At 28.3% G+C, this 20778-nt stretch overlaps 2 protein-coding genes across 8 annotated transcripts in view; one reads left to right on the forward strand and one right to left on the reverse strand.

The window, feature by feature from the left end:
* The window catches only part of LOC114129527 (adenylate cyclase type 5), a 178608-nt gene that overhangs the window by 105610 nt on the left and 52220 nt on the right, over window positions 1–20778 (forward strand). The gene's annotated exons all lie outside the window — the stretch shown is intronic.
* LOC126549731 (uncharacterized) lies at window positions 4315–8911 on the reverse strand. The gene is made up of 3 exons (XM_050199951.1): window positions 8785–8911; window positions 6852–6973; window positions 4315–4543 (listed from the first exon to the last, which is right to left on the reverse strand). Exons 1-3 carry the CDS (start codon window positions 8815–8817, stop codon window positions 4318–4320), a joined length of 381 nt encoding a protein of 126 aa, XP_050055908.1. The 5' UTR covers window positions 8818–8911; the 3' UTR covers window positions 4315–4317.

A 20778-nucleotide genomic window follows, 5' to 3' on the forward strand; every position in this document is an offset into this window, starting at 1 on the left:
TGCCTGTACAGTCAGTCAGTCCGAATTATTTTAGTTTTGCGCTTTATTTTCGAAATCGAAATCGCTGACGGCGGCGAATGTGCTAGAAATTTAGGACGACGACAAAATCGATTATAACGAGTGCTATAAAGGTTGGTTTTCTTATTGTTACCGCTCGTGTGTGTATATACGTGCGTATGGGTTTAGAGCTAATTACTGGAAAGGTCGCTGTTAAAACTTTTCCTGGGCAAGTTTTATAAAGGATCCATTATGATGGTGATGGCAGTGCTGGTGTCGTGTGTATGTGCATGTGTGCGTGTTTGCGTGTGAGAGAAAGAGAGAGGATTGATGGACAATAAATGAAAGATGTTATATGCTGAGAATGGTTGAGGGGGGATGGGGAAAAGTGTGAAATGGAGGATTTCCAAGTGGTCGACCGGGGTGTTTGGCAATTAATTTTTACTCTGCCACGGTTTGCCCTTGTCATATTGAATATTATTATTATTACTATTATTGTAGTAGTATTGCGGGTGGTCTACGTATATTACTATTATGTATGTGCGTGGTTCAATTAAAAACTTCATTAAACACCCCGGGTTATAAACTCCAGACGTTCTATTGTGCGTGAAATCCCTGTTTTATTATTTTATTTTTTACTTACTGGATTTCGCTTTTTTTCATGAGAAACGTTTTACCAATTTCAAACTATGCTTTTCACCTGCCACATTAACGTGACGATCAGACCCTCTCCCACCACCGGTTCTCGAAAGAATACCACTTATTATCGAACTATAAAAATAGAGTTGCCGTCCCCGTTCCCGGAGACGGTCGTCGGTGCTCAGCGTACATTACATGAACTACCTATTCGTACTGTTATTTTTACGTACACATAATGTAGCACTGTTCGTTCAAAAACGCACGTGGTCTTTGCATCGTCATATTTAACATCGCAATATAATAGTTCATAGAATCGCTCTCCGGAGAGATTATTGCTACTTATTAGTTATCATTTCTGTGCACGGGACAACTCAACAACGGCAACTGTTTTACATTATATTACAATATTTATGCAGCAACAGGTGTACTGAAATAAAACTGTATGGTTTGTCTTTTTAGATCACCAGAGACCCTAGGATCATTTACAAGTAACCAATGAGATAACTTAACGAAAACATATATAGCTCGTAATCTAATAATTTGTTCAATTATTCGGTTAATTCGTTTTAAAAACCTAAAAAATTAGCTCAATCATCAAAGATAACGATTACAAAATTCTATGAATAAATTAACTCTCTTTTCTCGTATTCCTAATGTTCTTCGTTACCTTTTTTTCTTAAATACAATACGCTCATTACATATATGCGTACTACTATAACTACCATTAACAAGCATGATAGTTTACAACTAATGGCAATCGACCGAAAAAACTTAAATTAGGTAGCTCTGCGACCACTCACTGAATTCAGAAAATAGCCTAAAACCATCATCCTTAACATCTGATAGATATGGTAAACTAAGAACGCGGGTGTCAATCGATTAATCCAGGGATCTCCAAACTACGGCCCTCGAACAAATTTTAACCGGCCCACGGCCCTTGTAGGATAATAAATATACAAGATGGTATATCCAACATTTAAAAATTAAAAATTGTATGTGTTAATGTGTTACAATGTATGTGTATAAACTTTTGGCCCACTTAGAGATGATGATATTTTTTTTGGCCCTTGAATAAAAAACTTTGGAGACCCCTGGATTAATCCGTTATAAAACGCATATATGTAATCGGTCCCTTATACTGTCTGCAGAACTATATATTGTGCTAATATATCATATGGATGGAGGGTCACGAGTATCATAATAAACGTTTTATAGTAAAATATTGTCAGAAATATCTCCACCACATTAACTACCTAAACCAATCGTAGGTCACCAAATAATGATTTTGAAAAGTCGCTTTATGAATTCAGAGGAAACAACGCGGTTACTAAAATGCAACGTATAGCATGTAACGAAATAAAAACAAAAATAAATAATGATAACTAATAAAAAGAAAAAACAATCATTTAAAAAAAAAATTTTTTTTTCGTATTCGGGCCTGACACAATTTTCCCGTGAGCAGCTGTTTGGTGAGCTCTCCAGCGTCTAGCGATCTCTCCATCATTAAATTTTGTGTAATCAATGCACCCGTCAAACACATTATATTGTTATTGTAATAATATCGCATAGGTTTAGTACCTATATAGTACGCCTATAACACGCGTTATTACTTTGATAGATTTTATTCCTTGAATAGCTTGTGTCGTTAGCCGGTCTCACCGTTTCATGGTGGAAAAAAAACGGTTTGAACGGTTTTTTTTGCATACAGGTTAATACCAATATCGTTATTTTTCCAACGCTTCAGTGTTTCCCATTGCTTCGGATTTCGATTTTTCAATACTTACACGATTATTTTTAATGCCCTCCTCATCAAAATAGCGTTTACCGAAATATATTATAACGATGTACGTATAGTGTTGTTTTACGCGTGGCGTCAATATTATATGCAATCGATATTTAACATAATACAGGATTAATGATACTGTTGGTATAGCATTATACACGACGGTGTTTCGACGAACGTAATTATGTTTAGGTTAAAAAAAACTAGTGTACCATGTACGCGGTTTTCAAAAATTTGTAAAATATATTAAATTTGTCTTTCTTTTTTTATTTTATAAGTTACCAATCATAATATAATAACCAGCAAGCATACTATACATACATTATATCAATATCCGTTTTTTAATATTAAAGAAAACTTAAAAAAACATGTTATATGTATAATAATATAGTTTACCAGTACATTCATTTCCATGTTTGTCGAAATTTCGATTTATTGAACATTTAAATGCAAAACACACAATATCCTATTGCAGTATTTAAACGTAGGTACTTTAAAAATTCTTTTATGGTATTATACGTATACTCGACCCTATGTGAACTGGCTTATAACATTCGTACATTACCTTAACTAGAAAATTTAAATACTTAAATTGCGTAAATAATTGAAGAATTATAAGAAGGCGGGTATCGGTTTTTTCAACATACCCAACCTTTCATTTACATTACGTTAAATTTCCAACGAAACGGGTAAAACAAGATTTTTATCATGCCAAATGTAACCGTGACTAATATGGTATTCCGTGAACATTATGCTTTGATATCTTACAATGCATGTACCGTGTTTTACGATTACCAATTTTTCAATCCGACCAATGTGGGTATCTACGTTTCAGAGTGGGTTAGTTCATTGTGTGTTTGAAATTCACGAAAATACAGCGTATACGCTACTAGAGGTAATTCGAATATTAAAATAACGCACGCGAGCAATTTGAAAAAGAAAAATACACTCTAAACTTGGAAATATTGTTAAATATTTGTTTTAATTAAAATAGTTTACTCAACTGAGTGCGTGTGAAAATGTTTATGAATCTCAAAAACGTACTTGGCGTTATTCGTGATTAAACGTCGTCGTAAGTCCATCTCACAGTTGTTTAGAATTGTCCGCAGCTAGTAACTAATTAAACACGCTATGTTAAGGATGAATTTTTAATCAATTAAAATTGTTTTTTTGTATTCAACGATATTACACTAACTGTAGTAGGTACGATATACTAAACGCAATTCGGTGAATGTCTGTCACTCGGTAATCCAACTTATTTTAAACGCTATAGAACACGTTTAAACTCATAGGTACGTGTCGAGTAATAAATACAAATGGGATTAACGAAAATAACACTAACTGTACTGTTTATCAACACTGCAATAAAATATCTTGTTCTGCGCTTTACACGCCTACATCAATATATATATAAATTAAAATGGTTTTCTATTATTATGTTTTAATTAAATACCAAACGTGTTTCGAATTGAGTGTTATTTCACATGAGCCATGCTCGTCTTATATTAAATTATTTTAATAATATTATGTTTTATGAAAACCATTCATTGTATTATTTTTTTACCGATTCGCGGAGTGTAGAGTGTTTATAAATATGTATACTGAGTACGAAAAATACATCATAGTACTATTGTAATTCAAACACGAACGAGTCTTTTTTATATGCACGAACGCCGAAGAGTATCAATACGTATTAAACCGTGTACTATACATATACATGCGTATTACTATTAACCTTTTAACTTTATATTTACAAAATATAGTGAGAGAGAATGAGGTGAATAGTTTTCCATCGTTTTAAACATATTTTGACATTTCAACGTCAAATTAGATTATTGTTATGAAATAAACTACGTCTTACAACTACTGATACTCAAAACACGGTTGTGACGCAGTTTTCAATAATTTGATTTTTTAATTGTTTGATTTTCCGCGCGTTTCCTGTCTACAAAATCCTTATACACGCTAAACTTTAGGTGGTTGTCCCGGATGAGTGACAGATGTTCGATTTCGTCGGTCACTGTTTCAATTTCACGAGACGTCTTTCTGATTTTACTTTTCAATTTCTTTAACTGATGTTTCATTTCACTCACTGAATGACCTCCGAGCTTACAGAACAAATACCTACATTAAAGTATAAGGGGATCGGTAAGACGATTTTCAATTAGTTTAGTCGCCAATTATAAAGCTTAATGGTGACAGTACCATACTATAAAGCATTGTCCCCATTGGTTGGCCGACCACAAACATTTTTAAGACAATATGAAATCGAAAAATTTTGACATTTTTAAATGTATAGTTTCGTTTCCATAACATTATAACATCACATTAATAATTATTATGACCTATAATGGCGATGAACGTATAGAACACTTAAGGAAAATCTTTTTGGTTGTTTTTGTAACAGTAAGCTATATACTTATTGATATATTTTATTAGATGTAACATATTTACTGTAGAGGTATGAATGAACAAAAATGTTATTTCATTGCAATAACTATGGATATCTATGCTACATAAATTCAAAGAATCGTCTTTAAACTATTTAATTTTATAGAGAATCAGGATATTATATTGTACGCTGCAATGTAATATAAATAAGTACAATATACTACGTAATGTGTGTTATAAAAAATAAAAAATCATTAAAAAATATTATTTTGTAAGACCTATATTAAAGGATAGGCACCATATTATATACTTGAAAAATAATATTAACTATATGTGATAAAAGTGTTTTAAAATCTAATTATAGTAGTTCATAAAAGAGTTTTATAAATGTTTTCCAGTCCCGATTTTAAGTGTAGTGAAATTAATATAAGATTTTCATTAATACGCTGTTATAAAATTAAGTATGTATCAATCTAACATGATGTCCTTAAAATTTATGTAAAGAACATAATTTAGAAAGAATGTTACGAATGTGTGAAATTTTGTATAAACTTCGAATAAATTAAGATCTAATAATTTAAAGCTAATAACAAAAAAAATATATATAATATAATATTCATAATATCATCATAAATAGATTATTATTTTTTTAATTTAATATTATTTTTTATTAAATAAATATTAAATACCGAAACAAGCTAAACAAAAAAAAAAGTTAAATTGTTAAATATTTTAACGAATTCAAACGTTAATATAAAAACACACTACTAAAATAAATGATATGGTAATGCTTTCGGGGCACATTAAATAAACTTATTCACATATTTTTTTTTAATTACTTCAATGAAAAATTTAATTTAAATTAACCGAGGGTATGTGGTTGGTAAAACATAATTTCAAACTTATTTTAATATTTTAATGGACAAAATATTTTTAATACAATATCTAAAAAAACATTTTTTTTTTTTTTTTTATAGCGCATTTCTTTCAGACTTAATTATATTAATTATTTATTGCTTCTGAATTGTCTATATAAATATTAAACAAAAAATTATATTTTCATGAAAACTTGACAAGACTATTCGGTATATTAGATATACCTGCTTAATTCTTCGAGTGGAAAACTTACAATCAAAGAAATTTTAATTAAAATGCAAAATGTTTAAATGTTCTAAGTGTTTATAGAAGTATACCTATTAAGGTGGTTATGTCTTCAGAACCTATATTGAAGCTCATAAAATATGCTATGGTTACACGAAATATACACATATTATTTGTATCCATCGATACGCAGTTTACTTTTGTTAAAATTTAAAGTACGAGTAACTGGTAATGTTGAAAAATAATTGGGTACAAATGGTTTATGGATTCGTTTATTTATTTTTGATATTGGCGTTCAGAGCCTATATCAAAACAATTCAATTACTTGAATAATATATGAATCCTTCTGTATCTTTCAAAAAAAAAAAAAAAAATTTTAGCAAAAAGGTTAATATAATTGTATTTATTTTTTAAAAATAATGCATGGTTTTAATTTTTTTGGTTAAAGATGTGTGAATTGATATTAATTAACTTTTGTAGCATAATAATAATTTGGAAAATTTTAATTTTATTTAAGTCTAATATATATATATATTATTAAATGTAAATAATTTAGAAAATGTAAGAGAACATTTTAAAGTAAAATACTTATACATTGTATGAAAGGGACCCATGCTTGTCAACAAGTTAATGTTAGACCAAGATATACTAACAGAAATTTTGCTACCATACTTTTGAGCAAGGAGAGAATTCGGGTGTAAATGTACATTTAGACAATTTTATTTTTAATAGCTTTCCATGAGATTGGTGTTGTTTTTAAGAATAAGTGAAACTGTATTGATATCAAATTATATGGTAATATCATATCCTTGTCATGTGCATTGGCAAGTAAATATTACAGAATAATTTGATTGAAGATAGAAATTGTATTATTATGTTTTGAATTAATTCGTTATGTTCACATTGTGTAATTAAAAAAAAAAAAAATTAAAATATTTACTGATAAACGTTTTTTGGTGAAGGTTTTTCATTGAACAAACTAGATAGTGCATCTGTTATAACCGATACCACTCCCTTGCGTTCTAAATACAATTGAAAAGCCGTCCAGTCTACAAAATTTGGCTGTAACATTATTTGTTTAATCATTTAAAGTAGTCGTAGCTAACACATCGTTATTTATACTTATATTTTAAAACAATTTTATTTTATAAGTTTTTGTAATTGCACTAATATAAAAATATATTAAAATTCATAAAAACTTACTTTAAATGAAAATTAAAAACCGAAATCTAGTTATATATTTAAATTTGTATGTATACAGTATACGTAACATAACCATAGGGTTAACAAAACTAAAACGGTAATTTTTAAAAGTGAACTTGAAGTTTTTTTTTAATCGTAAAATTTAATGAAATCTAATAAATTTTTAAAATAAAAAAAAAAAAATATATATAAATTATTACAAACGAACGAAGTTATTTATATAGATGTATAAAAAAAGACGTTTTCGTTTTCTTATTTGAATACATTTGATTATTTTTATTTTTCTGTAGAAAGTTTATATTTAAATGGATTAAACATCAACAATTTTGTATTCAAACACTATGTGTTGTTATGTCTCTTTCCGGCGATATTAAAAATGAATTTTTGCAATAATTCATTCATATATACATGAAATTCCTGTTGATTATTAAAATTATATCAGTTATGAAAATTATACGAATGAATAATAACATTTATATTTATTTCTCCGGTCGCTTACAAATAAAATATTATATATTCTTATTAATAAACTTATTCATAAATATATTATTAAAACTTCAAACGATAATATTATTTTAAGTATTTATAATTTCCTACGTATGTTTCACTTGATTTAATATCATATTAAATATTGATTATATTTAAATTTAAAGGTATTCGTGTTATAACACATCAGTTGTTTCATATAATGTAATTTTAATTAACTAAGCTCGAATTAGATAAATATAATTATATCTTTTTGTCTAATATTCATCGAATATGGTTCATAGTAAAATAAACTATAAATTTAAAAATGTATTATAAAATATAAGCATATATTTATAATGTTCATTTCTGTATTTAAGTATTTTGTTCTTAAATGTGAAGACTATGGATTTTTGGAGTTTTAAAATAATGGAAAAAATTATCTGATCGCTTATTGCTAATTATGAATGATGAAACATTAACATTATGCAATGTATTATTTATATATTAATATAACGGTTGCAAAATAACTTTCATAACTTTAAGTTGTAATTTGTATCATGTTATATGTTTTTAGATTATTAAAATAATGAAAAACTAATTAAGTTACTATAGATTGATGATACATGTATGTTAAAACTAATTCGCGCTGACAACTATAAGTTCACTGTTAAAAGTTTAACTGAAAAAAAACTAGCTTGTACCCTAATATAATATTTATAATAACCGTAAAAATTTGCAAACTGCTAATATAATATTACCCATTAGTTATTGTCATTGAGAAATAATACATAGTTAAATTGAATATTCTATGGCTGCAGTGCTATTAAATAATATAATAATATCTCTATGTGCTTAGTATGATAATTATAAATATTGTTTTGACAATAAGAAATATTTGAAACATTATGAGAGTATTATAATACGTTTGTTTAATTTAAAAAAATTTCAGCTATAATCTAATAGGTGGTATTGTGAACTTTTATAATGTAATATAAATAAGTTTCTTTAAATGTACTTCAAAACTTAATAGTACTGTACTACATTACTCTTCTAAAAAATACCTATTACAATAAATTGTAAGTTTTTAAGTTAACAATGACAGTTAAAACGAGTGAGTAATAACTTATTTACATTCAATAAAATTATCTGTGGACAATTGTATACTACATGATTTTCAGTATGTACTAATAACTTTTACTCACATTTTTACAATCAATAGAATTGTTGTCCATCATGCGTAAATAAACAATTGGTTATAATAAACTTCAATTAAATGTATAAAGTTGTGAGAATGTGAAATTAATTTTATTCGTATTTTTTTCTAAATTAATTAAAACCATGGATACTTAAATATTTAATTGTTGTAGCTAAATAGTCTTTATATTAGATTCAGATTTTAAACAATGTCCATCAGAAACGTAATGTTAGGTTAAATGTATAATAATTACAGAATGCAGCTTATATACTGTAAAGAATTGGTTTGTTATAATGATGATAATCAACTATTATGTTGATAGTATTATTTTTCTTTTATTAGTTTATTTTTTGATAAGCAAGGAATGTAAAAACGGTGTATTTCGAAATATTAACAAATATATATCAATTATGATGTATTTTCATACTTTATCGTAAGGTTGAACAACATCACAAAGAATTTCTGGCACTTTGTACCGCAAAACAACAAAAATACAATTTATTTTATGGCACACATTTTTCGCATTGTTAATCGATTTTATTACTATTGCTGAAATTAAGAAAAAAAAATCATAATAATCAAAAACTTTTATTAGTTATTTTCTTATAACAATATTAACAGATTTTTTAGATTCTAAGTGGAGCGATGAATATATTTTAATTTAAACGTATTTTTCAATGCTGTGATTATATTTATCTTTATTCTTTATGCATGACAAGTAGAAGTAAAAGAATGATTTGATTTTTAACTCTGAGGATGGTTTCAGATAAAAAATTAGCTCTTTTACTTTTGAAAGGACAAAATTAAAAATGTTCAAAACTTTACAAAACAGTAGGGGTAAACGAAAAAAAAATTAAGAAATGTCAAGACATTTTAACATAAAACAAGTCTTTAGAAAAATATGTTTTTAGATTATGAACGAAATGATGAGTAAATTGATTTTCCAATGATGATTGTTTTTTTTTTTCGTTTTTTCATCTGTGTATACTACAACTTGTCGAAATAATGTTTCAATTTATAACTTGAGGGGAAGTTTCCGATGGCAAAGGTATATCTTTGGTGTATTATAGAGGTCAAAAGTAAGAAGTTTCCAGAAGTTTTCAAAAAATTCAGGGAAAACAAAAAAAGTGACGGAAAATTGGAATTTTTACCAAAACTAGTTTTCAATAAAATTGTATAGAATTGTTACTCAAAAACGAATCACTGTAAATTCTTGAAATTTTCACCAAAAGTTTATATTTTTTTTATCTATACACAGTTAAATTTTCTAAGTATTTTTTTTTTAAATTGTCGATAAAAAGATTTTGAAAAAACTTGAAAATTGAATACAAGGTTTCTTAAAAGTTGCTCTTATTGTAGTTAAAAAAAAAAAATCAAAAGTCGTTAGTCACAATTGTTTTTTAACGTTTAAAGTCTTAAAATTTTTACAAAATATTATGTCAATATCGCAAATAAATTTGCTTTTAATTTTATAGTTGAAAATTCGTCAAATTGTTTTATTGATGTCTAAGGTTAAAAATTCAACACTAAGTTTTCCTTCAAATAAATATTGAGAATACTGGAAGCGTTATTACAGTAAATTATGTTATAAGTTTCTGAATCTTAAACTTTTACGAAATCACGTAACGATAACGATAGGATGAAATGATTTAACATCGAAATTAAATTATACACATATTACATAATATATCATAACGATCAACTCAATAACGAAGTTACTATATAATTTTCAGTATATATCAGGATGGTTACCCAATTTTCCCTTTTATTTTATATATTACACAATAAATATATAATACTCAAACAATAAAAATTCAGCAAAATATAAGTAAAATAATTTATTACCTTAACTTACACTATAGAACTAATAATAATAATAACATTATTATCTCAATTCTGGTAATTGTTTGGCTTCAGAGGGACTTATACTTAGTTAATAATGAAATATTTATTTAATTTTAGCATGGGAATATTTTAATTAATTACCAAAACAATTTAATTAATATTTTAAAACTATTTGAATACCTATCCCATTTTATTGTAAAATCAAACATTTGAACAACGAGAAAATATTTTAACAAAGTAAATTTATAAATCATTCTATTCTTTGAATACGTTACATATATTTTTTTTTCAAAAAAACATACTTAGCATTATAAGATAAACAATTTTTATCAACAACATGAATATATTCTTGTATACTATATAGTATTAGTATAGTATACTGTCACGTGAGTTGAGTCATTTGTACACAATTAAAAATATTAGAATATATTTAAAAATGAGATTAACAAATGTACTTCATCCTTCTGAAAACATGATTAGAACGTAATACAAAAACAAAATATTTATGTACGGTTTACGGCGTATATTATCAATTATCTTTAAATAAAATATAGCAATATCAAGAATAATTATTAATATGTGATACAAAAGTCTTTGAATGATACAAATTTATAAATTATCAATAACTTACTGGAAAAATATATTTTTTTCTTGAAGAAACTTTGAGTATTTACCCAAAAATAGTCAGAAAAAATACTCTTGTATTTATTTAATGTTAATTTAACTGCAAGATACCAAAACAAAAAACTGAGAAATTTCAAAACAATAACTTCACCTCCGAATTATATTTCCTGTTAAATTTTCAGTCAAGAGAGAAGCCGTATAAAACTTTTTTGAGCTTTTTTATGGCCCAAACTGTACAAAAAAAAAAGAAAAGATATGGATACACACTGCGTACTTACCACAGTATAATTAATCGAGGTATTTGACTCAATCCGCTCTCTCTTTCTCTCTTCTTTATCAGTTTTTCATAACCCATCGATGCATTTTACTACAACACATACCTCCTTCCATTTACTCATGTAGTATATTGTGCTTATGTTTCTCCATCGTGTCTTCCCATTTTCACTAGATCTTTTTTCGACTTTTTCTATCCCCCTTTATGATGGTCTGCTTATAGTGGTCATGTTCTATTACATTTCCATTTTAAGGTTAGTTCCATTAAACAACTCGATATATGTGTCGAATGACCAGTCAATGCAATTCTTCTACATCGCAGTACTGTTTTTATTTCGGGTTCTTAATTTAGCTGTTGTAATTTTATTGTGTTTCTTATTCTCTTTTGTCCGTATTCTTCTTTCGAGGATTGCTTTTTTCTTCATCTTTTCTTTTTTGGTTGTTGTATCTCAAAAACATAAGGAACAACTGGTCTAATAATTACGAAGTGATTCTTTATTCAAGTTATACTCATTTTAATTTTAAGGCATTCTCTAGTCTGTAATGACTATACTAAGTCTTATTCATTGCAGTCGTTCTATTTTCATTCGTTCCGTTTTACGTACGAAAAATTGTGCTCGTGCAATATTAATAGTCATGACACGTTTAAATTTAAACAGTCACGTGTTATCGGAAAATCACTTTGGAGCCGTCTTCCCCTCGTATATAATGTATTGAATAAACTAGTGTGAACGCGTGTGTGAGTGTGGCGTGCGAGCAAACGTGCGTGTACTCGATAAATTGAGTTTCATAAGCACCGTAATTTCCATCATAATTTTCCGCATAATATTTTCTTTTGTCATAACGATCGGTTTAGTTTAATAATTATTATTCTACAGGAAATTTCAAAATAAATAGTTCACATCTCATCAAATAATACACACTATAATAAAAGTGGTGGATCCACGAGACTATATAGTATCTTCAACTGTAGGCGGAACTGACCGTCTTAACCGATTCGCATCTAAAAGTCAAAACCTGAACGTATATAATACTATAATATCTAAATTATAAAAAATTAAATCGTTGTGCAAAGTCTGACGATCCACTGTTCAATAACTCAATATTTTAAAAATTAAAATTGTATTATATACACAACAGCGTTATTATAAATATTAATTCAGTTCTGAAAACGATAACGATCATTTGAATTATATTATTATTAAAATTATGTGCAACATAATTACGCTGCAATCTAAAATATTTTACATGCCGATAATAGTAAAAAAAAAAATGTTAGATTAAGGTTGGATTTGCACACTGGTCGTTTGTACCATAAAATTTACGTCTTTTAAATTTAAAAGGAAGATTTGTAGAAAACATCATTAACTGCTTTAGAATTTAGATTAACGCAGCTGTTTATTGTGTTGTTGAATTTTCAGTCTTTTGGTAACAAGATAAAATAAGAATATTTTTAAAATTATAATTATAATATATACTTGAAAGCAAGAAGCATACGTGTGGGTTTATTAACTTTAATTCATATATAATATGTTATTTGTTGGGATGTATATACCTATAATAATTAATATTAAAGGTCTTCAATAATACCGAATGAAATACAGTGTCAATATTTTGCCAAATCTATGGAGTATACGTGCGCTCCATTTAATTTCATGAAACATATAATTACTTATTTACTTCTAAGTTGCTCTCTGCAAAATCCTTTACTGCGTAGTAGTGGTATAGAGTTTGGAAAATTGAAGCAGCTGCAGTGTTAATGGACGTTTTCTTCAGTCGATCATTATGCAGACCAATAATTTACGTACGTCATAGCGTAAAGTTTATTAAAACATTTTTACTCACTGTGAATTGTATTATATTTTACTAAATATCGATGTATTTTTTTTAAGTAGTACGCAATTAAGAGGAATTGAAAAACGAAAATACCAGCAAAAAAAAAAAACGATATTATACCTTAAATTATTCAACGTCAATAACAGTAATTATTTGTATGCAAATAAAACACAAATCGGACTTTTATTTGTTCTTTTTTCATTTTTATTATAATTATTAATGTTTAGTGCTCATATATTATGCAGAAGCAATATTTTACAATATGACTTAATGGATTTTATGTTCATTTTTGAATTTCACTGCCTGTGCTTTTTTGTATCAAATTCAAATGGTTTTCGACTTTGCGGTATCGTTATGAAAAAAATACATTTGTTCGGTAACATGTTTATATCCGGCTGTTTCCATTATGAAATGATCCCAGTTAAGTCACAATACATAACAAAATATTGCAAAAATCGTTTGAAGAAATGTGATTGCGATTTTTCGTTGATTTTTTAACGACTAACACGATGTTTAATAGAACGGTTTTTTAAAAGAAAGTTTTACAATAGTATTATATTATAATAATACAACTCTACAGGAGGTGAACATTTTCCAGTAAAATTTCTCATTTTATTTTTCATTAATTCTCCTTTTTAAATATCGGTACATACTTATTTTAAACTTCCGTAGTGCTGTGTTGTACTCAGAGTATTCACTACATCGGTAATAGCTTATGTTCTCTAAAACCAATATGCATTGTTAAATTTTAAAAATCTTTCAAAATTTTTCAAACATTCAAAATGAAAAGTTGATACATTTTAACATTATTGAATATTACAGTAATAAAATAAAATTTTAAATTTTGATTTATGTTTTGACTCGCTTGGAAAATCAAAATTTTAATTGTTTTATTTTGTAGATATTTTAATTATTATGACTTTACCAAGTTATCGCTCTTCCTTGGCCGTTCAATTTTTAATAGATAAAATATAAACAATTATGTAGATTTATAACATGGTTCAAAGAGATAGACCAATATAATAATGACGATTCTATTAAAGTGTACATAATGTGTTAATAAGTATTTCAAGCTGTAAGTATCTAACTATTGTACCGAAAATTAAGCTCCTGCCAAGAAATCTTGTAGGTATAAACACATTTAAATGAAAATCATATTTAGGTGAACAAACTTTGTAAATTAGTTTGTTCTTTCTTGCAGGCATAGTAAATTTAGGAGTCAAGGTAATACAGCCAAGTTCACCAAAAAAGTGTAGCTCATATATCTATATATTTTATCCAGCGACAGAACAATGAGAAATCCCTTTCATGAACATACTAAGTTCAGCTATTATGCTATTTGGACTTACAATATGTATCGTCTCGCTTAATCTTAAGTCTCGGCTGATTAAAAGGACCATTGTATACTGTAACTTCTTGGTATCACATTTATTTAAATAATTATTAATATTAACACATAGAAAAGAAAAATTGTGTAAAAATAATTATTTTATATTGTTGTATCTTAATGCGTTACACTAATATAAATTAAGTTGTATTTAATCGTACAAAAAATAACAAAATGTGAACTATAAAAAATATAATAAAAAAAAAATAATAATAAAAATAAAAATAGTCACATATTATATTGAATATGGATTACAATAGCAAAAAATACAATAAGTTTTTATATTTAACGCGTCTTTAAACAGAGAAGTGAATCTTCTATAATAATTTGATTAGAACATACAATTTCCTACTTGAGTAATGGAACGTTTCACATATGACATTTTGTACGAAATTGGTTTTACTTTATTCACCAAGTGCATTTGCATAAATTGATATTTTGAGTATAGAAGTGAATAATTTACCTACGTCTATTGGAATACATTCATTAGCTGTAATATACTGAAATATACATTAACTAAGATTACATGTTCGCATAATAACATGAGTTCCAGTAAAGATATGTAACAAAATATGTAATGGATATATTTAAAAATAATAATTATAATATTATGGTATTATAGAAAATAGAAATATATTTATGTAACATAACTTTATAGATAAATAATAAGTGAATCGTTATAATATTACATGCATTATATCTATATAAATTTAATTGACATAATTACAATGAAAACATAATAAACAGAATGAATAATCAGATAATAATAAATTAAAGTTGTATAATAGTTTCTGGAATGATACAGAATTTAAAAATACATTATAGGAGTTTTGCAAAAATACATTGCAATAAACGGATGAAGTGCAAAATAAATAAAAATATGTTAATAGCTAAATTTCCTAAAATCAACAAATTGTAAATTATGTCGTTATCGGATTACCTATAATTAATTGTAATTAGCTATTTTGCCGAATTAAATTATTTTATAGGCGTTTTAAAATTTATTGTGTGAATCAACATAGATACATAGATGAAATAAAAACCTATACATTTGGTAGATTTAATTTATTTTTCAAATCAGATTATCGTTAGTCATTCACATTGGATGTACCTAATACCTATTTTCGATCAATTATTGCATTATAATTTTTAAATACGAACTTCTGTTTTTTCAAATAACAACACCATTTTAATACAGCAAATTATTTGGTGAACAATTTTTTTTTTTTAATTTTGACGTATTAGTAACAAAATTCTAACAAGTATTTTTTTTGTTATTTAATTTTGTGCACTATTGATAATTATACGTTATTATAATAGGTTTAGAAAATATGAGAGTTATAGTATTTTGAAAATTTTAGTAATAATTCGTATTAACCTATATAACAATTTAATAATTTATAAAAATGGTCCAAGTATAATAAATATTTAATCTGATATTACATCTATTTTATATTCTAGTAAAACATTTTTAAAAACTATTATCCTTATAATATTATGTATAATTCAATAACTGAAGAACTTCTATACTCGTTCGAATTTTTAATTTGGCACGACAAAATGTCTCCATGAATTATCCACTAAATAATCTACTTTGAAAAGGTAGATTATCGCTATCGTAAAATTCTAAAAATCTAAAAATCCTTGAATAAATTTATTATTATGAAAAACCGTGGAGTGAGCAAAGTCAGTGAATATTACTATAGTTGTATGGTGTCCGGTGATCCGTTACGCAGACATTTTCCATAACATATTAATGGATTTCGCGCTTTGTGATATTTTATCAATGCGCATTGTGTGTGCCGAAATTTTCGTCGTCATGTTTTCCGCCCGTCCTTTGGTCGGTTTCGAGTAAAACAACGGCCGTGCTCGCCGAACGTCACGCGGTTTCCGAATATTACGCGTCCGATGGTTTTAAACGACTGTATAGAGGTACACGCCCGTTTTAAAATATGAACTCTATCGTATTTTAGTTCGAAAACAGCGTGTAACGCCGATGCAATCATATTATAAATGTTGTCGAATTTTGCGTACATAGGACCTTGCGACGCGGGGGTGACTGCTGTACAGATGACGGGTGGTAGTTGCGCTCCCGCCGGCGGACGCAACAGCTTATAATTTCATTACGAGCGAGCCAAGTGTACGCCGCGCAAAATATTTCGGGGCCGATATAAGTGCTATTAAACGAAACGCCACTTGCCGAACGCCGATAATGTACAACCGAACCGCGCGGCCGTTATGATTGGTACGTCGTCGCGTACATAATTTTATATAATATTGATGCAATGCGTGTTATTGTACATTATTTTACACGTAAATTTCCGGGACAGCGTTTTCGAGTGACCTAGGTGGACGAATTCAAAACAACCATAATATTTGTACAATTTAGTCGACGACTCGTATACTCGATAAATAATAATAGCTGTTGAGCACGATGATGACGTTACTTTATTTGCGTCACAGAGTTTTGTGTACAGCATATAATGGTCGATGAAACGACGTTTAAAAAGCGCACGCCGTCAAACCGCGCCGTTGAAAATTAAAATATTTTCGACGGCTGCGATTCGCAATCATCCACATTACCATCCACAACATAAAGTGATAATAATATTGTCACGGGGGTTTCTCGTTTGAGCGTAAGCGTGCAGTGTAATAAAATTTCTCAAAACCCGAAACTGATGCAAAGTAAGTAACCGATTGTGATATTGCGGTACGATCTCTCCCGGAAGGCATTTTGTAATTAGTCCACGTACCATCTGACTATTTTTTTTTAATACATTATGTTATGTTAATGTACTGATATAGTATACACGCGGGAATATTTATTAAGGAAACTTAAAATGAAAATGGCTTAAAGTTTGGAACGTGAATCGGCTCTTTTTTTTGCGTTCTCTCAAAATACTCTATAATCCTTGTTTTTCTATATGTTTACAATGAAATATTTAGTTTCGGTTAGAAACTTCTACATTAATGGTCCATAAATATACAATATAGTATCATGTCAAATATTATACATTAGCTTTTACATGACTTTTTACTCAAAGTTTGCTTCGGGATAAATTTAAAAATCAGTATTTCCTAACATGATGGTATTAGGTACGCTATGTTAAATCTTTCCATCGTAATCGCATAGCCAAATAATATAACCATAGCTGAAAACCATATACTTATATATACACGAGATGTAGGAATAGTGTTGATAATCACTAACAGAAGAAGAGTTGAGATGTGGTCTGCTGCAGGTAGTCTATGGTCTATGAAGTGAAAAATAAAATATAATTTTAAACCTTTTTTTATAATTTACCTGCTATTGTTATTTTTACGAATAGCTAGTTAAATATTCATGTATTAGTATAAAAAAAATTATTATTATACTATACTTCGGCTACTAGTTATTAAATATTTTATTTAATACCAAAACACATAAAACGCATAAAAATATATTTCATAAATATTATTTATTTCTTCCTAGGTTTTTAAAACAATTACATAATTAAAATGTACCGTAGGAAAAAACAAGTCTTAAATTATTTATATTATTTCTGCAGTGGTCACAACTTATTTTGTTTCTTGAGTTGTAGAATGTGGGTATTCATGGGTATTTGGATATTTGCTGTGTACGTGTGTGTGAGCCAAGACGCCAATTTAAAAACTTTGTAAGGATTTTATTTTATTTTTTGAAAGAAACCTAGATTTGCGATATATGGATTTGACAACAATAGTTAACAGAGGTTTGCTGTTATCGAACAATGATATCATACATGACGTACAAAATATAATGGAATAACACACAGGAAATTTTTCTGGAAAATTTGTCAGTTTAATAATATATATTTATACAATAAAATAGTTGTATAATATAGCTGTGGCGGTATACTCTTACGTGAAAAGCGTGATGCGTAAAAATACAGCAATTTATTTTTCATCTCGTCCGTGCATGCCGACTCGCTATCGAACTTCTGCTCCACGTATCCAAACTCGAACCAAACAACGACAAATTATATGACTGTATACACACGGGGGCGATATGTCAACGAACTGTATTGATGGTTTTCGCCAATATTGTACAATCAGTTAGCATATAATCCAACTCACGCCGATCCATCTTGGTCTACGTCAGTATCTTACGTAATAAACTGCACTACGTGAGACGAGCGTTAATTTCTACCATCTTACGTCCGTTATGTCTAGCTGACGGACGGACGAATACAGATGAATGAACGAAGCAAAACAGCGGAAAATATAGATGTAGCACAGACGATACGGGTCTGCGTCTTTGTTACTCGAAAATAGAAAATAACGAACAGTGCAATGAGGATATTTAAGTATATACTCAGTGTTCTCAGTGTTTTATGATGTAGAAAGGTATTATCTAATATATATATATAACTCACTTTATGAAATCTGTACAGCAATACCAAATAATACACTGGAATATCAAAACACAATTATTATTAAAATTATATGGCGAACGTAAATTGAATATCGCTTCGGGGTTTTACTTTCCGTGGTCGAATACTATAGTGAAAACGTAAAGAAAAGAAGATTTTTAATTATCGATCTATCGTTGTAATCCAATAACTGTATTGTGTTGTATAAGGTATAATATCTTAATGTGCGAGTGTTTGTGATGTGTACATATATATATAAGGTGTGTATATTTACACACAAACGTTTATGTTCTTTATAATACGTTTATGTTAAACATTTAAAACATTTCGTGGATTCTGAAACGGTCATGAACATTCATTATTCACGTTTAGTCTCTGAAATTATTGCTACCGTATAATTTAATTGGTATCTGTCAGTGGAAAAGGAAGCGCATTGTTATTTATTATTATTATTATTATTTTTTTTTTTTTTTGTATTTCTTATACTTTATGTGCTGGCTTGCCTTAAAAGTATTCCTCGAATAAAAAATGCAATAAATTAGGTATTCATTACGAAAAATCTAAAATATGTAATAAACGTTCTTTCACGTTTTATTCTGTCGGCCGTGGCCGCGGCTTCAGTATTTCTCGTAATCTTATTACATCGTTACAAATTCCCAAATGTTTACGAACGTATTTTCAAATAATTCTCAAAGCCGTCTGTCTCGGTCTACAAAAGTTCGGAGACAGATCGCTACCCATAAATATAATTTGTGTGCGTGTGTATGTGTGTAAATACCTAAATGATAGAACCGAGAACACGAGTTGAAGAAAATAAAAACCAACCACGTGCGCACATATAAACAACTAAAAAATACTTCATAAACGCGTACGTATAACATTTACATATTGTTGTGCAAATATGCGTCATTACACACGTATTATAATATTATAAATCACCGATTTTCGTGATACACACATTATATAATAATAATATATATCGACATACACTTTAAGCTTATACCGTCACGCGCGCGCATAATATTTTACCGTTTCGTGAGGTACCTCTCTATAATACTACTATAGCTGCATCAGGCGAGTATAACATAAATATTATTATAAAGTTCGATATCTCCGGGCTGCGGTATGATATTACGTACGCGCCGAGTATAATAAATCATGATTCGTTGTACTGCAGATAACTCTTTTAACGTGTCAGAACTGTGTTTATATTTATTATCACATAAGTAGTAACGCACACATTATTATGCATTAGCGTATTGCATTCCGCGGGGAAGTATTGAGTCCACGCGTGTGACAATACGCGATTTGTGATATCGTAAGCCATCCACGTAGCCACATGGAAACGTGACGGTAAAACTAAAATCGGAAACGGTCCCGAGCTTGTTGCGTCCGCACACTTTTGCAGATTTCGAATCCTATATAGACGATCGATGGACAAACGCCGCACAGATGACAGGTAATACGGATATTAACATTGTTTTCATGATAATGGGCTTAGTAAAATCGGGTCCTTCTTGTCTTCGATGTCGATTTGTCTTGAAGGATTTAAATAATATCTATTAAAAAATAGAGTTGGGTTAAACGTAACACTTAACAAATGTGTAATAATAATTTATGTACGCGTATAAATGCACTTGTTAGT

This window comes from Aphis gossypii, chromosome 2 (genome assembly GCF_020184175.1).
Source record: "Aphis gossypii isolate Hap1 chromosome 2, ASM2018417v2, whole genome shotgun sequence".
Lineage (NCBI taxonomy): Eukaryota > Metazoa > Arthropoda > Insecta > Hemiptera > Aphididae > Aphis > Aphis gossypii.

What these genes read in the sequence shown, in the direction of transcription:
- LOC126549731 (XM_050199951.1), bottom strand. Translation starts at nt 8,817, where the DNA reads ATGATGGACAACAATTCTATTGATTGTAAAAAT. An exon ending in ATTCTATTGATTGTAAAAAT is followed by an intron (nt 6,974 to 8,784) that starts GTGAGTAAAAGT and finishes ATAATGTTACAG; the next exon opens with CCAAATTTTGTAGACTGGAC. An exon ending in TCACCAAAAAACGTTTATCA is followed by an intron (nt 4,544 to 6,851) that starts GTAAATATTTTA and finishes ACTTTAATGTAG; the next exon opens with GTATTTGTTCTGTAAGCTCG.